At 45.4% G+C, this 24262-nt stretch overlaps 1 protein-coding gene across 1 annotated transcript in view; it reads left to right on the top strand.

The window, feature by feature from the left end:
• Positions 1 to 24262, top strand: part of LOC133134670 (adhesion G protein-coupled receptor L3-like) — a 177167-nt gene that overhangs the window by 74773 nt on the left and 78132 nt on the right. The window contains exons 6-8 of the mRNA XM_061250937.1: positions 19144 to 19452; positions 21089 to 21192; positions 23613 to 23798. Coding sequence (XP_061106921.1) covers positions 19144 to 19452; positions 21089 to 21192; positions 23613 to 23798 — 599 coding nt within the window. The remainder of the gene's footprint in view (positions 1 to 19143; positions 19453 to 21088; positions 21193 to 23612; positions 23799 to 24262) is intronic.

The raw sequence follows: 24262 nt of genomic DNA, 5'->3' as shown, positions 1-24262 counted from the left end.
CTTCCTCATTTTACATTTTAATACAGCTATTGAGAATACAAAAACTGCTCCATATTGAGCCTGAATGGCTGAAGTGAGATAGCGGAGACTGACCCCTTGGATAGGCTAAAACTCCAAATTACAAATTAAGTTTCTTGGAGTATGGAAAACCAAAAAAGAATGGTAATAATAATATCCTCAATGTACTCACCTTGACTCCACTTCTTCCGTATTACCCTGAGAACAAGTCCTTACCCAAAGGCTAATGGGAGATGCTTCCAGTCGGAATTTGAAGCGGAAATTTGGTCCTGGAAAGAGATCTCGAGACGCTCTCAGTGTACCTTCTGGGACGGACACTCGCCGTGGTATCGGCACCTGAAAGATCAGGCAGTTTGAGCATTAGTCAGATTCTCACCGGGCGTTTCCCTGGCTCTAGTTTATGTGCAAATTGCCGGTTTGAACCACCGGCATCAATTCCAGCCTCACTCCAGCGGGTCGAGGAGAGTGGTTATAAAGTGCTGGTCATGTCCTGGAGAGTGTGCGGGTTTATCGCTCTGCGCTGCCCAGCTAGCGCCTGGCTCATGGTGGAGAGGTATAAACCTGCTGCAGGAAGTTAGCACTGGTGGGATAAACAGTGTCCGTGTGCCACGGTTTCAATGACCCATAAAGCTTTTCATTGCTCCAGAGGGACAAGTGCAGTGTTAGAACACAGAGATGGTCACAGGCGTACAGTAGGAAAGGCAATTTGTAAAGTTCTGCGTAACGTTTTGACAGTAGCAGACTTTGCCATGTTTCATGCGGTTCAATTTCTTTAAAGAAACATTCAGTATCATGCAGTGGGAACTGAAAGCAGCAGTACGCAAAAGATGGCATAATCTGTACGGGAATGCATGTTCCGGTAGGCTATTCAAGATTGTATATTAGTTACTGGTGCTGCATGGTGGTGCAGGGGGTAGTATTGTCCCCTCATAGCAAGAAGGTCCTGGGCCAGGTTAAAATCCCTGGGTCTTTCTGTGTGGGGTTTGCATGTTCTCCTCACGTCTGGTTTCCTCTGGGTGCTCTGGTTTCCCTCCCACAGTCCGGAGACATGCAGGCTAGGCTAATCGGAGAGCCTAGATATGAGAGAGTGAGTGAGTGGTGTGTGCACACCCTGAGATGGATTGGTGGCCTGTCTCTCCCAGTGCATGCTGGGATAGGCCCCAGCCCCCCACTCGACCCTGACCGGGAACAAGCGGGTTAGGTAACGGATGGACGGATATTAGGTACTGCTTCGCTGCGTAGATGTGGAGTGGTTGGGACTTTAGATTCCTCAAGCGTAAATGTGTAATCACTGCGAAGACATGTCGCTGGGTCCCACCCAGCCCTGTGTAATAATCTGTGAATAAATAAAGGCAACAGATAGCGTTGCTCATCGATGCCATAAAATGGCCTTTATGCTATTATTCATGGTAATTTTGCTCCCAAAAACTCAGCTATACAGTATTATATCTCCCTTTGCTTTTATGATTTCATTTTTCTTTTTAGAACTGTATTGATTATTCAATTTAAAGAGAAATTATTTGGTGTGTCCAAAAGGCAGCTTGTAGGTTGAATTTAACTATTACCGTGTGCTCACATAAGGTTTAGCTCTGGAAAAAATATATATGTAGTAAATACATGAAAGTTAAGAAAATAAGTTAAGTTTCATAAGCAGATGTGATGAATTTTCTTCTTTTTTTTTCAAAGGTTATCCAATTGATGTTGAGTGTTCTCTTGGAATGTTTGATCGATATCACATTATGTGTGCGTATGTCTACTGTATGTACCGTGTTATGAATGGAAAACAGGAGTACTCAGAGATCAATAGCTTGCATCTGTAGTCCTGACAGCAGAAATCACAGATCCTGCTTGAAAGAGTAACTGCACTCAGTGTTTCAGCCTGGCTGAAAGGCACAAAGTAATTATACGTTGCTGGCTCGGGGTACAGTTTTATGTACCTATCAGGTGCCGTCCCAGTGACAAGCATTTGTATCTTTATAGGCCCTTTTCATACCTTTATTTCTTAGCGTCATGTGTGCTGCTCCCTGCTGTAAGCCACCCTGCGCTCCTCTCCCCCCCTCCTCTCCCCCCCGCCCTGCCCTGCCCTGCTCCCCCCCACCCTGCCTTGCTCTCCATTCCCCTTCCCACCGCTGGTTGGCAGGACACGGCCACGCCCCAAATCCGCCAGCCTCTGTAATGAAGTGGGATTGTTCGTAACGGCCAAGCGACCCAAGTCTGTCAACACCAGGAGAGATTTGCTTAATTAAACACGATTTTCCTCTGGCTCTGTTTGTGGAGACGGAGCAGTGTGCATGGGAAAAAGCCGTCCCCCTAACCCTATATCCAGTTATATGACTTTATCTTCAACCGTCCAATAACAACCTGACTTAGTGTTTTTAATTGGGTGTACAGACTGGATAAATGTCAATAAAAATGCAAATTTGAATCCTCGCCTTGAACTTTCGGCTTCTATGGTATATATTCTATTTTACCCACAGCTAAGAGCCACTTAAAATAAACTAAATAAAAAGATTGTGCTCACAAAAGCTTCTTCCTCACTTGTGTCGGGAGGCTTTTCCGTTGCAGGGAAGCATGTTTGAGATTTCCTTTAAATCATTTTCGCAGTGATTCCCTTCCCTTTAGCTCAGGGCTCTGAGTCCCTGCCGACTTGCCGTGTGGTGTGGTGTGTATGCATTGTGCCGTGTGGTGGGGTATGTATGAATTGTAAGGGCAGATGCAGGCCTGACCTGGGTTTTGACCTTGGCTCAAATCCAGCTTAGAATCCAATAACACAGAGCTCATGGAGAAAGGGGCATTACAGACAGGCATTCCTAATATTCCTGCATTAGGGAAAGAAATTCCTGGAATTGTATTGGCTGTATTTATTGGCCACAGTCACGCCAAGTGCAAGACAAATGATTAAATTATACATTTTGACAATGCAGGGAATGTTATTTTAAGGAGTCTTCAGGGCCGAATATGAAAAGTGCTACGCAACCCCCGATTCGCAAGACCTGGTCAACGTTATGCTCAATGTTTGCAACGGATGTCAAAGGCAAACAAGCATGCAGAGGAAATTGACCAAAACACCACATTTAATTTCTACTCCAAAGGCAGGGCAGGTATGCGGTGCCGGTTAAGAGGGTCAGTCGTAACCACCCCCTGCGGTCCCGAACACTTCCTTAAAATGAAAATCGCGTGCGGCCCACCGGGCAGGGGGGCTCATGAGTAATCCTGCCACGGATTTTAGATCTCCACTGAGGTGCGGTGAAAATTCACCGCTGGCTGCAGAAGATCAAAGCCCTCGCGTCTCCGCTGGCAGGCCGGGAAAGGTGCGCTCCGACACGCCGCTACAGAACGACTTGGGTAATTTGGCCGCCGTTGGACAGAACGCCGGCCGCGGGAGCAGCTTAATCACGCCTGATACCGTCTGCGGAGTTCTGGCAGCTGCTTTGTTTTATTCGTTCGTTCATTCCTCTCGTTCTGTCGCTGATTTGCATGTCAGGACCTGTGAGACTCTGTAATTCGGTCTGATATCCGAGTTCTGTGGCTGGACTTGCAAATGCGTCCGTCGGACAGGGGGAAGTCATCGGCCCCTGGTTTCAGCGATTGCTGCACTTGATGAACTGCTACAGTATGTGAATTGTTGTTCATCTCTACCACAGTTCAGTCAGACAACTCAACGATGAATTAAGTAATATTTATTGATCTTTGATGTAAATGCAAACTTGGTGTCAAGGCTCTGCCTCTGATCGCTCCCTGTTGTAAGACTGCCAAAACAGGGAGTGATTACAATCCCCCCCCCGCCTCATGGGGATCTTGAGAAGCAGAGCTCACCGGTGGTTGTTTGGGTGGTGGTGGGAGCACAAAGAAAAAGGCATGTTTCAGGAATAAGCGGGACAATTCAAGCCAATGCTAGCAGCTAGCGGCAATAGCAGGCTATACAGGCAACGGCAGCACACCAAAATGAGCAGTGCAGCAGAAAGAGCCAGGCGGTGATATGGCTTTAGCATGCAGAAAAAGCCAGGCAGCGCTATGGCTTTAGCATGCAGAATGAGCCAGGCAGCACTATGGCTTTAGCATGCAGAAAGAGTCAGGCTGCGCTATGGCCTTAGCATGCAGAAAGAGCCAGGCGGTGATATGGCTTTAGCATGCAGAAAAAGCCAGGTAGCGCTATGGCTTTATAATGCAGAAAAAGCCAGGCAGCGCTATGGCTTTAGCATGCAGAATGAGCCAGGCAGCACTATGGCTTTAGCATGCAGAAAGAGCCAGGCGGTGATATGGCTTTAGCATGCAGAAAAAGCCAGGTAGCGCTATGGCTTTAGCATGCAGAAAGAGCCAGGCGATGATATGGCTTTAGCATGCAGAAAAAGCCAGGTAGCGCTATGGCTTTAGCATGCAGAAAAAGCCAGGTAGCGCTATAGCTTTAGCATGCAGAAAAAGCCAGGCAGCGCTATGGCTTTAGCATGCAGAATGAGCCAGGCAGCGCTATGGCTTTAGCATGCAGAAAGAGCCAGGCAGTGCTATGGCTTTAGCATGCAGAATGAGCCAGGCAGCGCTATGGCTTTAGCATGCAGAAAGAGCCAGGCAGTGCTATGGCTTTAGCATGCAGAAAGAGCCAGGCAGCGCTATGGCTTTAGCATGCAGAAAGAGCCAGGTAGCGCTATGGCTTTAGCATGCAGAAAGAGCCAGGCAGTGCTATGGCTTTAGCATGCAGAATGAACCAGGCGGCGCTTGGCTTTAGCGTGCAGAAAGAACCAGGCAGCGCTATGGCTTTTGGATGCAGAAAGAGCCAGGCAGCAGGGCAGCTCTTGCATGATTTCCTGAGCAGGGCAATACAAACAATTCAGCGCAGTGTGGTGGCGCAGCTAGCTAAATGAGGGAGGGCCTGAACAGGTAAGGTTGGTGGTTTTTATAGCCCCTCCCATTGGACGTAAGCATCATGTGAGGGGGCGGTGCTTCTCGAGTTGTCTGCCTGAACTAGCTTAGCTCCACAGGCTTCACATTATAATGTGAATGGTTGTTCATCGCTGCTACTGTATGTGAAATAAGGATGAGGAGGTTATGCGGATGTTTCTGGAACAATAAGCCGTGTTTTACTTGCCATTCAAAGTTGTAGAACGCTTGAATGAAGTGGAAGGATATGAAGTTGTTGTTGTTGCCGTCTGTGGTGAAATGCGCTAGCGTAGCATTTGGCAGTATACCGGAAATGCCATTCAGCGGGCCTTCTGCTTTACCTGCCCACAGCTGTTCAGCCCTGCAGATTCTGGACAGCAGGTGCGCTTGTTCTACAGAATTACGCCCAGCTCACTGCCTCCCGTGTCGCGGGGTTGTCAGGTTCTGATGAGGAGGTGTTGCACGTGATGAGATGAAAAATCCTTTTAGAACCGCACAGCTTTTAAAATGGCGATAATGATATCACATCCTGTCGGCCGCCGCAGAATCGCATTCAGCGCGAGCAGAGCTGTATCTGCATGGAGCCTTCAATTATTCTATGCCTCTAATGCAGGAAAGGGGGGAAATTTAGATTAAAAAAAAAAAAAAACACTTCTGTTTCTTTTTTTTCTAAGTTTGAGTTTTTAGTTACAGCCCCTGTCCCTTGAATTAAAATTGCTTTTGTGAACTTTCTTGACCCATTGCAACTTGAGTTTGGGTTTTATCAGCAGAAAAATCTGAGACACTGTGGTTACTTTGAAGTTGTGAATTCTCCCTTATCAGCACCATTAGAGATGTGGCTGAGAGCTTTGTATTATCACATCATCCAGCTCCCAGCATGTCACTGTTTTAAGCCACACCTAAGGCTCTTACCCACCAGCAGAATAGCAGCTCTCTCTCTTTCTCTCATTCCCTCTCCCTCTCTCAATCTTTCTTGCTGTCTCTCTCTCTTTCTCTCATTCCCTCTCCCTTTCTCAATCTTTCTGTCTCTCTCTCTTTCTCTCATTCCCTCTCCCTCCCTCTCTCAATCTTTCTGTCTCTCTCTCAATTCTCTTTTTCTCTGTTTTTCTCCTTGTGATTTTATGGAGTTGGTTTCCTGCACCAAGTTGTATTAAACCTCAACTGTCTCAGTGCCAAAAACGGCTAAAACACATAACAATTGTATGCACACACACTCACTCAACCTAAGCATTGCATTTACTAAGCCCTTGCCTTCCCAGCTGGACTTCCATGGGGGAGGTGGGGATGGTGTGGGATGGGTTGAGATGGTGTGGGATGGTGTGGGGGTGAGATGGGTTGAGATGGTGTGGGATGGGTTGAGATGATGTGGGTATGGGTTGAGATAGTGTGGGGTTGGGATGGTGTGGGTTGAGATGGTGTGGGATGGGTTGAGATGATGTGGGGTGAGATGGTGTGGGATGAGTTGAGATGGGTTGAGATGGTGTGAGATGGTGTTGGGTTGAGATGATGTGGGATGGTGTGAGATGGTGTTGGGTTGAGATGATGTGGGATGGGTTGAGATGGGTTGAGATGGTGTGGGATGGTGTGGGGTTGAGATGGTGTGGGATGGGTTGAGATGATGTGGGGTGAGATGGTGTGGGATGAGTTGAGATGGGTTGAGATGGTGTGAGATGGTGTGGGGTTGAGATGATGTGGGATGGGTTGAGATGGTGTGAGATGGTGTTGGGTTGAGATGATGTGGGATGGGTTGAGATGGTGTGGGATGGTGTGGGGTTGAGATGGTGTGGGATGGTGTGGGGTTGAGATGGTGTGGGATGGGTTGAGATGGTGTGGGATGGTGTGGGGTTGAGATGGTGTGGGATGGGTTGAGATGGTGTGGGATGGTGTGGGGTTGAGATGGTGTGGGATGGGCTGAGATGGTGTGGGATGGTGTGGGGTTGAGATGGTGTGGGATGGGTTGAGATGGTGTGGGATGGTGTGGGGTTGAGATGGTGTGGGATGGGTTGAGATGGTGTGGAATGGTGTGGGGTTGAGATGATGTGGGATGGGTTGAGATGGTGTGGGATGGGTTGAGATGGTGTGGGATGGTGTGGGGTTGAGATGGTGTGGGATGGGTTCAGATGATGTGGGATGGGTTGAGATGGGTTGAGATGGTGTGAGATGGTGTGGGGTTGAGATGATGTGGGATGGGTTGAGATGGTGTGGGATGGTGTGGGGTTGAGATGGTGTGGGATGGGTTGAGATGGTGTGGGATGGGTTGGGATGGTGTGAGATGGTGTGGGGTTGAGATGATGTGGGATGGGTTGAGATGGTGTGAGATGGTGTTGGGTTGAGATGATGTGGGATGGGTTGAGATGGTGTGGGATGGGTTGAGATGGTGTGGTTTGAGGAGTCTCCCGGCTCTTCATTCAGCTTCAGGCCCTGTGTGCAGTGATTTGTTGTCTCCTGCTCTGACGTTCTTGGCACACAGACGTGAAATGAGTAATTAATAGCCAAATAATGCGAGGCTTACGGGCCGTCCATTAGAGGTGCGCTGTGTCAGGTGATGTCAGCGCATTACAGGACGTCTTGATGTGTAATTTACAGCAGAGCCGGCTGGCAGATTGGTGGCCTGCCACCGCAGAATGGCCTGTTAGATCACAGGAATGTTAATGATAATTTATTGCCCCTCTCATCCACTTGTAGCTTTTGGATTAAGGCACGAAAGTTCTGCCCTTACGTCGTCCTGGCTAAAGCTCTGTTGCAGGGGTGTGCGGACAATGCCATGTTACCCATGAATGGCATTTTGCTGAAGTGGATTATGACTTGACATTGCATTACAGTCATTTAGCAGCCACTCTTATGAAGGGAAACGTATGATATAGGCGAACATAAGTGCATTCAACTGATTTATGTGCGTAATAGTGCAGACCTGGCCTGGCCAACTCATTCACAAACCAGTGAGGATATACTGTATGTAACAGCCTGGGACAAAATCTGTCCACACCTTGCACGTTTATATATGAATGTACATTTTTATTTTTATTAATTATTTATTTTGTGTGAAAGTAAGGCAGTGTCCTTCTGCAGAAATGATTTAACTATTTACTGTCCACAGCTGGAACTGGTAGCACTTTCAAGTGAGAATATGAATGTGTCTGATCTGTACAGCCTACTCCACACTGTCGAGGCAAAAGAAATCAATAATCAATTAAAATTAAATTTTCAATTATAACAAGATATCTTCATTGGAGGAATGTTCAAACCTGAATTATGGAACCCGATAATAAAGGAAAATCTCAATTCGTTCAGGTGAACAAACCTGTATTATAGTACCGAGGAATGTGTCTGTGTGCAGTCGTGTAAGTTAACCATTCCAAAAAAGAAAGAAATGAATGAAATTAAATTCCTCTTATTCTGTCAGGTAGTGAGTTTCTAGCAACGGTTCAAGGATGGAGGCCAAGGAGCTTTTGAAATAGCTGAGGGATAAAGTTGTAGAAATGCCCCGATCAGGAGAGGGTATAAGAACTGTCAAAGCTGCTGAATGTCCCTCTGAGCTAGATCAGGTCAGCCATTATGGAGTGGGTGGGTGTCTCATACCACCTAGCTCTGCCAGGATTAGGCTGTCACTCAGAAACTGAAGAGCCAGGGAAGGGCCACGCAGGGCAAGAGAGAGACAACCGCTACACTGACGCCCATTTTGAAAGAGTTGCAGTGGTCGAAAGCTGAGATGAGGAAAAATACGACCACAAGCCTGGCAGTGTTGACTGACTGTAATGTCTGACTCGTAAATGAAAGTGAAATAGGTAAATTTAATTCAGGAATTGTATCAGTGAATACAAGCATTAAACAACGCATGTTTGAATGATATAATCAATCATAAATTCAGCCGGAAGAGTTTATAAGATGCTCTGTGAACAGATTCAATTAGGCACCAAGTACAGTTCAGTGGGATGATGTTTTCTTTATTTGCTTTTTTCAGTTTCATTATATCTTATCTAACATACTGTCGCAAGAAGAAACAATTGTCTCCTTGCCAGCAATGTGACCATATCAATTCTTTCCTGTCAGTGTGCAGCCAAACAGATCAGTTTAAATTAAATTAAACTTTAACTTTATGTTTTTATGGTTCTTCCAGTGATATAATAATAATAATAATAATAATAATAATAATAATAATAATGATAATAATTCATTCATTCATTCCGATATCACGTGCAATGGGAAGGTATTGTTATGATGTTCCACTGTGTAGAATAGTTTGCGAACACTGAACTCACTGTACTGGAACAGTGCATTATGGGCACAATGCAGCTTCATCACTAGATGAAGTTATAGCCCACATAACTCATGTGCTCTGCTCACAGAGACAGGTCTCAACTGCACGTCCAGTCAGATTCAGGGTGTCAAGTGTCAAATAAGTGAGCGATCAATCATTTTCAATGGTGATGAGAAAGGACTGCCTGTCTCAGACTGGGTGGGCTCTGTGTATGTACTGTCATTTTTTGTAGGTCGTCACCCATGGGCACACCACTGTATTAAATCACAAATCATATTTAACGATGGGGAAAATTAAAGCAGTTGCAGTAATTATAATTATTATTATTATGAAGAGTATTTGCTTAGACACATGCAACTTTTATATCCGACAATGGAGAAGGGCTGTAACTCTAGTGAAAAAGGAAGTAGAATCTTTTTAAACATGCTCTGTAAGTAGAGAGGTGTCCTGAACCAATCAGCCTTTTAAGTACGGCCATTCCAGTTATTGCAAACATAATGACTGGCTTGCAGTTAAACAGGATTGCTACTGTAACTGTGAGGTTATTTGCAGAAAGGACGGGCAGAATTCAGTTCAGAGGTTTGAACTGCATCCAGGACGAGATCTTCTCCGTCAGTCAGCTACGGAATTATTGGCACCCGTCATAAAAATGGAGAAAAAAGGCTGTGTATAATAAACGACATGGATAATGATCTATAACTATTTACCTTTATTTAAAAACATTTACTCATGAAATAAAATTGACTTTAATTCCGTTAATCTCGATCTATATTGTGTCATTCTACCACTTCCTGTTGCTATAGATGAGGTAACAAGCATCTCTTTGTCAGCCATCAGCATGGGAAAAGCCAAAGAACTGTCAATTCAGAAGACAGATGGTAATTAATCATCATACCCATCAGGTAATGGGTACAAAAAATACATAAATGGTAATAAAGCTTATGCCAAAAACTTTTTGTTGTTGTTGTTTACATCCATAACTGTCTCACCAATGAACATCTAATTATTTCACACCAACTGAGCAGCACGGCATTGTGGGATATCCTTTCTTCTGTCTTTTTTGTGGACATGGATTCTTTCTAATAAAAGTGGTGTATATGAGAGCAGCTAGCAGCACGGAAACTGAGATTATCTAATCGTTCTTCTGTACGCACTGGTGAGGATAAAATAATTATGCCGAGAAGAATACTCTTTGAAATGGATTTATGCATTTAATCAGTTCCCTTTTGAGGTGGGAAGAATGCGTACGCAGTTTGTTTCAGGTGCAAGGGGCTTCATTTCCTTTCCGAGATGACAGATGAATTAGCCGTTCGCTTGTGTAAGGAAAGGCATACGAGCCGGTTTAGTCACGGAAAATAAATTAAATAAATAAAATAAGGAATGAGGCGTTATTATGAGTGTCTGCACGCAGTGGAGTCTCCTCTTCAGCAGGTGTTGTGGGGCAGCTGGGTGCTTGTTTATTACCGTCGTCCTTCTGAGCAGGAAGTTACACGTGGGCTCCTTTAATTAGATCACGCCACAGACGCACGGCACACACAGTCCACCCACCACCAATCAAACGCCTCCTTCACGCCTCCCCCGTTCCTTCAGTCCTCATTATATTGTGGAGCTAGGCAAGTTCAAGTCACGCACTGAAAAGAAGTCACATATTTTTTTCAAGCTAAAATAGGTAATATTGAAACATTTCCACTGTAAATCCCTTCCTATCATTGAAAAAGGCTCTCTGACATGTTGACTCACCCTCTGCCTGTGTTTATAGTCCTTAAATTCGGGTTTAAAAATGTACAGTTGATGCACCGACACTCTGTGCCAAAACATTGTACAGCTGTACAATAATCCAAGCTCATTGGTTGAAAATTGGTTATAATTGCCATAGCCAATGGCGTTTCAACGTCAGCGCGTTTACACAGAAGGGGGAGGGATAAACAGTGTTGTGGTTTGAGGGTGTTTTTTGCTGCAATTCCTCTCTTGACTGTTAGGAGTCCGAAATGACCGATTGTACCTTTAGACCTCCAGCTCCCTGGGCCCTTGTGAACCCAGTGGTGAGCTCTCATTGGTCTGTACAGGCCCAATCAGAGCAGAGCACACCCTGCAGTCTCACAGCACTGCACTGTCATTGGTCTGTACAGGCCCAATCAGAGCAGAGCACACCCTGCAGTCTCACAGCGCTGCACTGTCATTGGTCTGTACAGGCCCAATCAGAGCAGAGCACACCCTGCAGTCCCACAGCGCTGCACTGTCATTGGTCTGTACAGGCCCAATCAGAGTAGAGCACACCCTGCAGTCCCACAGCGCTGCACTGTCATTGGTCTGTACAGGCCCAATCAGAGCAGAGCACACCCTGCAGTCTCACAGCGCTGCACTGTCATTGGTCTGTACAGGCCCAATCAGAGCAGAGCACACCCTGCAGTCTCACAGCGCTGCACTGTCATTGGTCTGTACAGGCCCAATCAGAGTAGAGCACACCCTGCAGTCCCACAGCGCTGCACTGTCATTGGTCTGTACAGGCCCAATCAGAGCAGAGCACACCCTGCAGTCTCACAGCGCTGCACTGTCATTGGTCTGTACAGGCCCAATCAGAGCAGAGCACACCCTGCAGTCTCACAGCGCTGCACTGTCATTGGTCTGTACAGGCCCAATCAGAGCAGAGCACACCCTGCAGTCCCACAGCGCTGCACTGTCATTGGTCTGTACAGGCCCAATCAGAGTAGAGCACACCCTGCAGTCTCACAGCGCTGCACTGTCATTGGTCTGTACAGGCCCAATCAGAGCAGAGCACACCCTGCAGTCTCACAGCGCTGCACTGTCATTGGTCTGTACAGGCCCAATCAGAGCAGAGCACACACTGCAGTCTCACAGCGCTGCACTGTCATTGGTCTGTACAGGCCCAATCAGAGCACACACTGCAGTCTCACAGCGCTGCAGACATTGTAACAGATTTATTTACCCTAAAACACAAGTGTCAGCTGTGGATCAGAGAGAACAAGCACGTATGGTTCACTTTCTCGCATTCTCCGATGAAAACGAGTAACTGTCTGTCTGTCTGTCTGTCTGTCTGTCTGTCCATCCGTTCAGGAATTTCAGGCACGAAAAGGCCAAGGCTGATTCAATGCTTAGTCACAGATTAACGAGAATTCAGCCACTGATAACCTTGCTGTTAGTGCATGTAGTGTAGAGAAATGGCATGGAAACATGAACTAGCTGAGAAACAAATCTTCCCATTACATTAAAACATGTATTTACTTATTTATGTATTTCGACATTTGGAGGTTTAAGAGCCTTGGCAATATATCTGTATATTTAACTGCTCATATAATTGTTACTTCTATGTGAGAGTATTTGGTAAGCACACTAGAATCTTGAAAAAGTATTGAAACCTCTCCAAAAATGTAACTCCATAAAGAGGCCATTCCCTGTCACAATATAGTGCTGCATTATCCGGTCGCATGGACACTGAGAGGCTCCCAGTCCTCAGGCTTTTTAAAGAGACTTTTTACAGAAATGTACCCTGCAGTGGTCCACTTGCTGAAATATTCTCAGTGTAATTCCTGCTCCCGTCGAGTGTCGTACTGCTGGCTGCTCGGCCCATGGTGAAAGCATTTTCGTCTGAATAATGCAGCGCGATTAGCATCCTATTTCATCAGATTCATTTAAAATAATAAGGGTAAACAGAGCTGAAATGTCTTTTGTATTTTTATTTATTTAGAATCTTTACCAATAACAAGCAGAATATTGTGGTTTCAGAGTTATATTTAGATTGTATTTTTTGGACAGCCAGGTTTTTTTTGAGAGCCCTTGTCTGTAGTAATGCAGTAAATGCACAATATATTTATAAAGTACACTCAGTGAGCACTTTATTGGGTAGACCTGTACACTGCTTCTTAAAGCAAATATTTAATCTGCCAATCATGTGGCAGCAACAGCATGAAGACATTGGTCAAGAGGATAGATAAGTTGCTCATACCAAATCTCAGAATGGGGAAGAAATGTGATCTTAGTGACTTTGATCGTGGAATGTTTGTTGGTGCCAGACAGCGTGGTTTGAGTATCTCAGAAACTACTGATCTCCTGGGACTTTCACACAAGTCTCTAGAGTTTGCAGAGAATGGTGTGAAAAACAAAAACATCCAGTTTGCATCAGTCCTGTGGGCGTAAACACCTTGTTAATAGGAGAAGTCAGAAGAGAAGGGCCAGACAGGAAGGTGACTAACGCAAATATCCACACATTATTACAGGGGTATGCGGAAGAGCCTCTCTGAACACACGCGTCTAAGTGGATAGACTATAGCAGCAGAAAAACAAAAAGGCTAACAAAAATAAGTGTAATAAATACCTAATAAAGTGCTCACTGAATACATATAAGGCATACAAAGAGCTCTCTGTGTTGAGTGGGAAACTCCTGCTGTCTCTGAGTCCTTACATAGTTATTTTGCTTGTCAGTACTGTCGAAGGTTTTGCATATATACCTGGAGTGAGGGTAAATCTGTAGGCTTTGCTTTTGAGTGCCCCGTATTTTATTACCTGCAATCTGGAATAGTCATTCAGAGACAGGACAAATCATAGCGGCGGTCACTGAGTACATTGATTACAGCCTATACAACAAAAGCAGTTGTGATTGCTGGATGCTTTCTGGCCATATTTCCGAGAACCCTGTGGCTCGCCAGAAAGCTTTTTCCACCACAGACCTGGGTCAAATGCTGTGTTGTTTTTGATGCGAATCACAGGGGCGACCTGTAGCGTAGTGGTTAAGGTAAAGGACTGGGACACGCAAGCTCGGTGGTTCTAATCCCGGTGTAGCCACAATAAGATCCGCACAGCCGTTGGGCCCTTGAGCAAGGCCCTGCATTGCTCCAGGGGAGGATTGTCTCCTGCTTAGTCTAATCAACTGTACGTCGCTCTGGATAAGAGCGTCTGCCAAATGCCAATAATGTAATATAATGTAAATCCTTTTCTGTGCTCGATTGATCTTACCTTGTGCAATTGAGCCAACCCAGAGGACCAGAAGGCGGGGGCAAACCTTTTTGAGAGTATTTCAGAGGTTCCTATACACCAGACAAGCTCAGTCAAAGCACTTGAATCCGAAAACGATTAGGTATTTAACCCACATTTGGTCCGGCAGCCACCACTGCCACTGCTCTACCTGTAGTTACACAATGATTGATGGAGGTCCTTCGCTGTGATGATGTCATGACTGTCATATTCCCATTTTATTATATCTGTCTATGATGTGCGCTGATGATTAAAGTGTACTGTCGGAGAAAGGTCAAATATTGGCAATAAACAATTCAGTTATTTCGCAAAGGTGCTGCATAAAATGCTTTTGCATGTGAGTGTTTGTCTGCTTTCAGTGTGAATATAGGCCAGTATAAGAGAAGGTAATCAGTCTCTGTCTTTGGAGAGCGTACTGCATGACTCACTAGCTTTGCCTACATTTCCAGCACCAAAGAGCATATATGATTATTGTTTTTCTTTTCAAAATAGCACCGTATTAATAATGCATGATGAATGTATGAGCAGTTTGACCTCATCATTAGCGTGTCTTTATGTTCCAGTATGAATGTACATGTTTGCCTCTCAGTTCTTTTAGGAACTGTTCCTGTGTCCTGTATAAAATGTCAGATATATGGGGTTTTGTGTGTAAACAGAATACTGCTCTCCCACTGGCCTATGATGTTCACTTGCGATAGTCATTTTACAGATTCGCCCCTGGCTTGTAGGCAGAGAACTTGATGAATGTAACACAACAGCATTACTGTTCGTGCTGCTCCCACTGACGTCTCATCAGCAGGAGCAATGGGCAGCCCTGCCTCCTACACTTACTGTAACTGGTCTTGATGGGATTATGAAGGAAGGGTTATATTACTGTAAGGTTGATGAGGGTTAATCTGTTTGCACATAAAAGGCACACTAGCTCTAAAGGGATTTCGATTTGGGTTAGATTAAAAGGACTTTTGATTTATCAACACCACGCAAGTGCTGGAACTGAGTTATCCTTCTATAGCATTTGGGCTGCGTGCAATGACTCAGTACAACACTGAACTGTGACTGTGAAAATGTGTCATGCGTATAGCGTTTAAAATGAGCTGGAATGATTATACACTGACTGTGTCTCCATGCAGAAATAATGACCACAGCTGGGGCTCGGAGAGGAGGACAACCCTCATGTGCACACTTTGCCTGAAGTGTCTATTATTTCATATAAGGCCATGTTGGGAAAATGCCAGGGAATGTCTGTGACAGGAGCTTCTTTAGGGAAGTGAGTGTTCAGCACTGGCAGTGTTAAAGCACAGAATGTAGGCCAGTCCTAAAGTCAGTCAAGTACTGCGGGAGTTCTGTGGCAATACTGTGGGAATACTGTGTGAGTTATGTGGGAATACTGTGGGATTACTGTGGGAGTTCTGTGGTAATACTGTGGGAATACTGTGTGAGTTATATGGGAATACTGTGTGAGTTATGTGGGAATACTGTGGGATTACTGTGGGAGTCCTGTGGTAATTCTGTGCGAATACTGTGTGTTATGTGGGAATACTGTGGGAATACCGTGTGAGTTATGTGGGATTACTGTGGGAGTTCTGTGGGAATACTGTGTGAGTTATGTGGGAATACCATGGGAGTTCTGTGGGAATACTGTGGGGATACTGTGCGAATACTGTTGGGATACTGTGGAAATACCATGAGTGTTATGTGGGAATTCTTTGTGAGTTATGTGGGAATACTGTGTTAGTACTGTATGAATAATATGGGAATACTGTGGGAATACTGTGGGGATACCATCGGTGTTATGTGGGAATACTATGTGAGTAAAGTGGGAATACTGTGTTAGTACTCTAGGAATAATATGGGAATACTGTGGAAAAACTGCAGGAATATCCTGCACCCGCAAAAGAGAGATAGAGTGATGCCTTGCAATATTTGTTTATTTATTCACATTCATCCACAAGCTTCAAAAAATGTGTATTTTCTTGCAAGGCAGGCCGTCTTACTGTGGGGGAATAGAATCCCCACATCTCCTCTGTCACTTCCTGCTTACTTCCCCCACTGTCAGGAAAGCACAGTCCTCTCAGTGATATTTATTCCTTATTCCTGACACATCCCCGTGAGGACGCCCTGGTGTGAATTGCAGACACTTTCTACACTAAAAGTAATGTGTTTATGGGTACAGTACAATGGATTGTGACAATTGCATCATTATAGGAGTGTCAGAAGAGAGACAGACTTCTCTGCTGAAGAATAATTTAAGAGAATAGGTGGTATTAATCAAGGAAAATATATTTGAGCCTCTATCTTGAATGTGCGCTCCACAATAATTGCGAAATACAATTTCAGTGCCGTAATGGCTTACCGAAAATAAAAATTCAAGTTTTCAATACAGGTGTAACAATGAGATTAGAAAATAGAAAGCACAAAGCTATTAACTTTATTTCCATCCAGCCGGACAGAGGCTTACGCCCTCACATTAATTACTGAAATGGGAGTAATATCCTGAGTCAGAGCAGTGGATGGGGTGCTGTGTTTACAGTTGTGCTGTGAGGTTTATGAATGGGCTTTTTAATGGCATGCAAATGCAGGGGAGGCTCTTCTGAATGCTCAGCTAATGCTAATGCTAATGAGGCCCCAGTCACCAGTGTTTATCAATGAGAGAATGCACTGCCAGTGTCAGCCTCCACCAATGAAACATTGGAGGGGACTCTTATGTGGAACCTGTGTGTTGCCATGGTTTTGTGGTTAACTTGTACAGGTACTGTAGTAGCACAATCACTTGTTGAAGCATTGTATTTGATTAGACTTAAAATATTCAATGAGACAGCATAAAAATGTGAGTAAACTAATAATGACGATAAGAGAAAACAGAAAATCGTGGCGTTCTCAGCCTTCACTGATATGGATGACATGAGATGACCAGAGTCAACAAATGAAGGTGCCCCGTTATGGGGGTGTGAATTGGGAGAGGTGGTATTGGTGACCAGCCTAGAGCAGAGGTTGGTTTTTGGGTGAGGAGATATCCGTCCGGCTACCGGTGTGAAACCTTTGGCACAGAGTCTTTCCTGAGGAGCTGAGAGCACTCATGTCACCAGTAGAGGAGGATGAGGGTGATGATGAAGAACGGAGTCGCTTTATATAGCTCACGCGGCGCGAGCCAAGCTGGCTAATTACGCAGGGTTAGCTGGGGAAACACTGATTTCTTTCTTCGCTGAACTCGGTTAAATCAGACTATTGTAGCGTTTGATGAAGCCTCCTTAGCTAGGGGCCAGAGTATCTGTTTCCCGTCTCACTTCGGAGACCGGTCCCCTTTGTGCGGGGAACAGAGCTCGTTCTCTCCTCCTTGTTCTTCGTCTCTGCTCATAATGAACTTCTTAGATCGAGGGGTTGTTGTCTTCCAGCGATGACTGTGTAATGTGTCACTCTCTGGCCTTCGAGTGTCGAGACGGCGCTTCTATTTAAGCCTCTTATATGCGTGCGAGAGTGGTACGGCAGATCTTTAACGTGTGTTAAATAGAGAAAAGGGGCTTTTCGCCGTTTGGTTCATCTGGGACGTCGATTATTCCCTTCCCACCAGCGCAACCTGCAAGTCTCCTCATTCCTAAACGACGCTCCAGTGTGACGGGAGGCTTTTCTTAAGCTGTCTGATTCGCCTCGCCTTCCCCGCTTTGTGTTCTGACCCCTACCCGTGACCCCGGCTTTGCCTGTCATTGTTGAAAAGCCTTCCTGCTTTCCCCGTCACCCCCCACCCCACCCCACCCCTCCTCACCCCTCCTCACCCCCGCACCCTCCAGCAGCTAGCTACTCTGTGCTGTCAAAGACCAGATCCGTAATGCCCTTGGAGCAAAACTAATTTGGTAGCTTACTTCCAATCAGAAACACAAGGGGCTTGGATGTCTCCTTGAAAATGACTGGTGATGAGATTCATTTTGATGCTGCTGGGGGATGCAGGCCAGATGAGCCATACGACTTGAATTCCGAGGCAAATCATGTCCATCGAGGATGCAGTGTTTAATATTGGTTTTTGAGGAGATACATTTTGCAAGTAAATAGGAAGCTCGGCATTGGTCTATTAAGCCTCAAACAAGGTTAAATAAAATACTGAATTCATAACTGGGCTACGAACACGAGCCGAGCAGAGCTGTGGTGTCTGATAACCAGCGAGGAGACGTGGATTTTGTTTAGCTGCAGGAGTATGCCAAGAAACAACCCCCAAAAAACCCAGCCTGAAAATTCAAGTGATACCTGCCAAGTCCAATCGATTCAGTGTGAACTATTTGTTCTTAAACTCGCAAGAGGTGAAAAAGGACAAACCTAGCTAATTCTTATCTGTCTGGAATACGTGTGGCTAAACATAGAAAGGAGGGCTGGTTATTCTCCCCCGTTTTAGTTACGAATACAGATTTTTGAGCTTCGGGATGATTTGTGCTTTTTATTTTTGCTTTAATTTTGGTTTTCTCATTAGGGAACTTGGAATGGCTGATATATACAGTAAGCACTCATAAAAATGACCCCAACTATTGATTGCGGAATGATTCTGGGGCTAAGCCTGTTGGGGCTCTGTTCCAGTGTTTGGATGAGCCCCATGGTCAGGTATCGAATCCAGCTCAAAATGGCTGCCAATGCTTACTGTTGCCAGCAGCTCCTCTGGGCAATGCGTAATTGGTGGTTGTGTCACCCAGTGAAGAAGGGCTTTTTTGGCGGTATTAGCTTGCAGGCATATTTCTTGTTATGTTTATGTACCAAGTTGATAAATTGAGCCCATTACATTACAGTTATTTAGCAGATGCTTTTATCCAAAGTGACTTGTGACAGTTGATTCAACTAAGCAGGGCCATATCCCCTCTGGAGCCGTGTAGGGTTAAGGGCCTTGCTCAAGGGCCCAACAGCTGCACTGATCTTATTGTAGTTACACTGGGGCTTGAACCACCAACCTTCCAGGTTCCAGTCAAGCACCTTATCCACTAGACTGTAGGCTCCACACTCAGTGTCTGTTCTGTTCCTTTTCTCAGAATTGTCTTCGTCCGTGGTGGCTAACATGGACACCACCACGACCAGGACGACCTCCAGACCAGTCCCCGTCACGACCCTCACCCCCAGCACCACGACCTCCACCCGGGCCCCCACCACCTCCACCCCCAGCCAGCGGGCCCAGACTACCACCACCCTGGCCCCCAATGCCCCCACCCGCCCCGCTCCCTCCTCCCAGCTTCCCAACATCGGCCTGGACCACTGCACCGCCCTGGAGGATTCTGACCTGGCCTGGCCTCAAACACTGCAGGGCCACGTGGCTATGCGACCCTGCCCTGCAGGGACCATCGGTATGATATCCATCCTTATTTCAACATCTTAAAGTACACTGTTTGTGTCCTGTGCTTACTCTACAAATATGAGGGGGAAAAAATCCTCTCCACTCAAAAGCAGAAGTAAAGTGATTGTGAAGGTACTTGTTTGTTCTTCAAAGATCAAATTTCCCAAATGTACCCTGAAAGTAAAGTGATGTTCTATTTGGGTCCAAATGAGTACGTTGCCAAGCGAAAAAGGTACAAATTTTTGATGTATTTCTGGCTCGGGGTACACTTTGACGTACCTCTACGGTAGCGCCTCAGTGACAAGCATTTTCTACCTTCTTAGGCCCTTTTCATACCTTTATTTCTGGGAGAGTTCCGTTTACATGAAGACATTTTGTAAAGCCAGTGAGGCGATGACTTTCCCCTCACAGTCAGTATGGGACACCGGCACAATGGCGGTATTTGTAACTGTCATGAAGACAGAGCCTCCCCCAGTCCCGCCGTTACTGAGTCATGGGCTTGTCCGGGGCTGAAAGGGAAAATGGCCGACACATTGGCGCGGCTCAAACGTATCACCCCCAGAGGCTTATCAACAAGCCACTTCAGATCTGCAGAACGGGTCTGAAGATGAATGTGGCATTTCAGCAGATAAGAGCACAAAGCTCTCCGCACAACCACGCTTCACAGAGGCCACGCTTCACACCACTCTGGAAAAAAACGCTCCTTTAAACATTTCGCTGACTGGGAAACGTGATTCAGTTCATATGTGGCACACATTTATCTATTTATATATATATATATATATATTTTTTTAATAGATATTTTTTATTATTGTAGGAGTTCTGGGGTGCCAGTGTGAATTCTGTGCCATTACACACTGGGACTTAAGGGGTTACTGACAGCAGGATGGAGATTTTTGGGTATATGTACTTATAACATGGTGTGTTCTAGTACGAGTCTATCTTCTATGTGCTTGAAAACACAGGAAAATAATGTTAGTATTTAAAAGCAAAATGAGTTGTTTTTTTTTTTTGTTTTTTTGGGTTTATGTGCATGAACAGTGCTGAAGCAATCTCCCTTTGGATGCAATCCTTGACCTTTTATGACATACTCCAGCTTTTAAACCTTAATTGAATCTCTCAGCTCCATGTTCATTTCCTAACAATTTAATTGTGCCATGTATTAAACACAAGCTGTGGTCCTTCACTGTCTGTAATTAATAAAATGACTCAGAAATCAGTACACAGTAAAAACGTTCAACGTTGAATGAACGAACGAGGGTAAATGTGTAGAAATCTCATGTCTACCAGATTTGAGACCGCAAAATTAAATTTAGCTGAAGACTGCAGCCATGGATACCGTAACTGAGGAACCTTTAACAACAGCCATTCACAAATCACTGCTATGTGTGCTGTAGCTCTTCTTAAGACAAATGCTAACCCAGTGTGGCACTGTACAGAAATGTGGTTCAGGTCCAAATCCTCTTGACGGGGCAGTCGTTCCCTTGGGCCTGAAATAACTGGAGCGTAGTCCCCTGCTCATCCCCGTACTTCTGAAGAGCTGCCATTTTGTTTCTCGAGTGCCCAGTTAACAGGCGGCGTGGAATCTGGGCCATTCCAGCGAACACGGTCTGGTAACGTCAGCCTTGTCTCTCTGTGTTTCGCAGGGACCGCTACGTACGTGTGCCTGGCTCCTGACGGCTACTGGGACCCCCAGGGGCCCGACCTGAGCAACTGCACCTCGCCCTGGGTCAGCCATGTTACGCGGAAAGTAAGTCCCCCGACTCTCGACCAATCAGAGGCCTCTGCGGACGGGGTCCGCTCCGCCTCGCTGAATTCCTTCATTACTGTCTCATTTTCTACCGTTTGTACGGCCACTGGAGGTCTCATTTTCTGCTGTTCGCTAAGCCACCGGAGGTCTGGAGGAGAAGGGCTTCTCACCAGATGAGTGTGTCAATGCTGGCACTCAACGGGCTTGTGTTTTAATCTGGGTTAGGAGAGGCGCTTGTTATCAAAGCTACTGCAGGAGTGTTATGTTTGCTCTTTTTGTGCTTCACACATGGGGTTCATAGGGAATAAGGGCTATTGGCAAGTGTAATATCTATGTGCTTAAATTACGAGACAGTGCAACTGCAGTGTTCATCCAATGCTTCATTTAACTGTTATATATACGTGTATGTATGTGCGTGTTTGCATGTGTGTGCCTGCATGTATGTGCGTGTGTGCGTGCAGGCATGCGTGTGTGCGGTTGGGAGGGAGGTCTGCCTGTAGATACCTCATTAACAATGAAAGCGATGCATTATATATGGATTAAATATTAACAAAAGCATTATTAATCTTTATTAGGGAGATTATGGAAGAGTGATGCGCCTGTCAGCTCTTTCTGTCGTCGTGGTGACATGGAATAAGGAGGGGCAACACGTTGGACAGCCTACATTCTAATGTGGACCCATATCCGCCTGGCGGTCTCTCTGTTAGCCCCAGCATAGCCACTTAGATAGGCTCTACACTGCTTGCTGGACCACCTCTGATTTCTAAGACCCACTAAGCAATCCTGCATAATTGGATTTGCTAATCGAAGCTGAGGCAGTGACTGCAGATGACGGGCATATCAATCAAGTAGAATCTGCATCACAGGTGTTTGCACGTTACCTAAAGTGTCTATTAATCACGCTGTCCAGGTTGGTGTACAAACAGCCATTTTACCTCTGTGTATATTATTCCAACCCAAACGGCCGGAAATATACTGCAAATGGATGGCTAGTTTGAACCTCCTTTGAGTCGGTACTGTAAGGCTTTCTTGCCGTGCAGCCTTGTATGCACTGCAGCTTAATGCGGTCACTAAAATTTGACTGAAATCATATTTTAATCTTCTGGAAAAAAATGGGGTAAAATGACAGCACAGGGGAGAGAGAATTATAGCTCTTTCTATCCCATGACCCCGTTTTAACTGTGCCGTCATAGAGCTCTGATCCGACCAGGCCACACTGCGCTCCTGTGAAGCGCACTGTATCGCATGTCATCTCTCGCACAGGGTTTATGCATTAAGCATGCTGATATCACAGTCTAAATGGTATACATATATACAATACCTTATACATCCATTACTGTGCTATACCATCCGCTCCTCAGTTCAGGTGCTTGCTAACTGATTCGATTGTTTTAATGGAATGGTAGGGCAATTCATAATTCTCGAGGTAATTCTGAAACACGCTTGACGATGGCGCTTTTTAAAAAAGTGAATCAACACAAATTAAGCCCTCCCGACAATGACACCGCGGAAGAGGCTTACTCAGACCCATTAGGGCCTCTGCTGTGCGGAGATATACGTTGTAATTTAACAGAAAAGGCACAGAATGAGCCACTACAAAGAGCGAGTTTGGAGCACACGGCGAGACTCATTAACGAATAATAGCTCCGTCCTTAGCTTAAGAAGGTTTTTAATTAAATTTTTCTCTAAATAAAAATAGGCCGTTGCTTCAGTGCTCGTTTCCATTGGTTACTCGAATGGTTTGAAAGGGCCATTGTTTTGTTTTATATTCCACAGAAAATTAATTTAAACTAGAGTTTAGATGAGTCCACTAAAGATCACATGTGCTCTATCCGGGTACAATGTACTCCATTAGAGTCAGTTTAACGCTGAACATTTTACTGTGTAGGGCTCAGCTGCTATTGTGTGGAGCATCTTTATCTGGTCTTGTTCTCTACATTCTTTATTCTCTACATTATAACCAATGAAATATAAACGGTTGGAATTAATCGCCATTTAACAACCAGCTGTGCTGGCCTAGATATACGGTATGGTAGACCTCTAGGTTTTCATTTCAACCCTAATTTGGCACACCTGACTATTAATTAGCTGCTAAATGAGAACCTGCGTACAGGACAGTAGTTCTCCAGGAACAGGGTTGGGCAGCCCTGCACTAGCTGTTGGATAAGATGTGCTCTGTTAGGGTTGGAGTGAAAACCACTCCTGCAGCCTCTTAAGAGTGGGAGTGCTGATCTACGATCAGGTTAGCCTTTTAGCTCCCTTCAGGATGGACCATAGAATACTTATCCTGGATCAGCACTCGTACTTGTACTCCTAATATTCACTCACTCAGTCACTCACTCACTCACTCACTCATTCATTCATTCTCTCATTCTCTCATTCACTCATTCCCTCCTCTGTGTGTCTTTATCTTTGTCAAGTTGAAGTCCGGAGAGACGGCCGCCATCATTGCCCGGGATCTCTCAGAGCAAACCAAGAGCCACATCCATGCGGGGGACATCACGTACACGGTGAAGACCATGGGCCAGCTGGTGGACCTGCTGGACATGCAGCTGAAGGACCTCACCCCCGGGGGGAAAGATAGCGCCGCCCGGAGCCTGAACAAGGTAGGCCTCATCCCCGCCCACACTGGCCTGTATGGACCACTGTCCTGGGACAATGCTGCGCTTCTGATCTGAATATAACATGAGCAGGTGCTCTTATCACATTTTGTGTAACATGTGAGGTGTTATCATTACATTCTGTCTATCATTGCTTCAGTTTTTTTTCTTTTTTTCCTTTTTCTGTGCAAAGAGATGCAGTCAGACCTAAATTATTTTAATGGGCAAGACCTTCAGTCCACGTATTTTGCAAATCGAAAGAGCTGCGATACCTACAGCAAGCTGAACTGTACTAGAGTAGCAAAAACCGCTAACCTCACTTGATTCTAAAGTGCTCGCACAAATATTTAATGCATGCGTCGGTATTATATGGCTTTGGTGGTCAGCAGGACCCAAATCTTCCTCTAGTTATTTTGCAAATCATAAGAGCTGGGATATCTGCAGCAAACTGAACTGTACAAAAGAGTATC

Source organism: Conger conger, chromosome 8 (assembly GCF_963514075.1).
Source record: "Conger conger chromosome 8, fConCon1.1, whole genome shotgun sequence".
NCBI classification, from domain to species: domain Eukaryota; kingdom Metazoa; phylum Chordata; class Actinopteri; order Anguilliformes; family Congridae; genus Conger; species Conger conger.
Note: the sequence above shows the minus strand (reverse complement) of the source record. Positions and strands in the feature narration are given on the sequence as shown.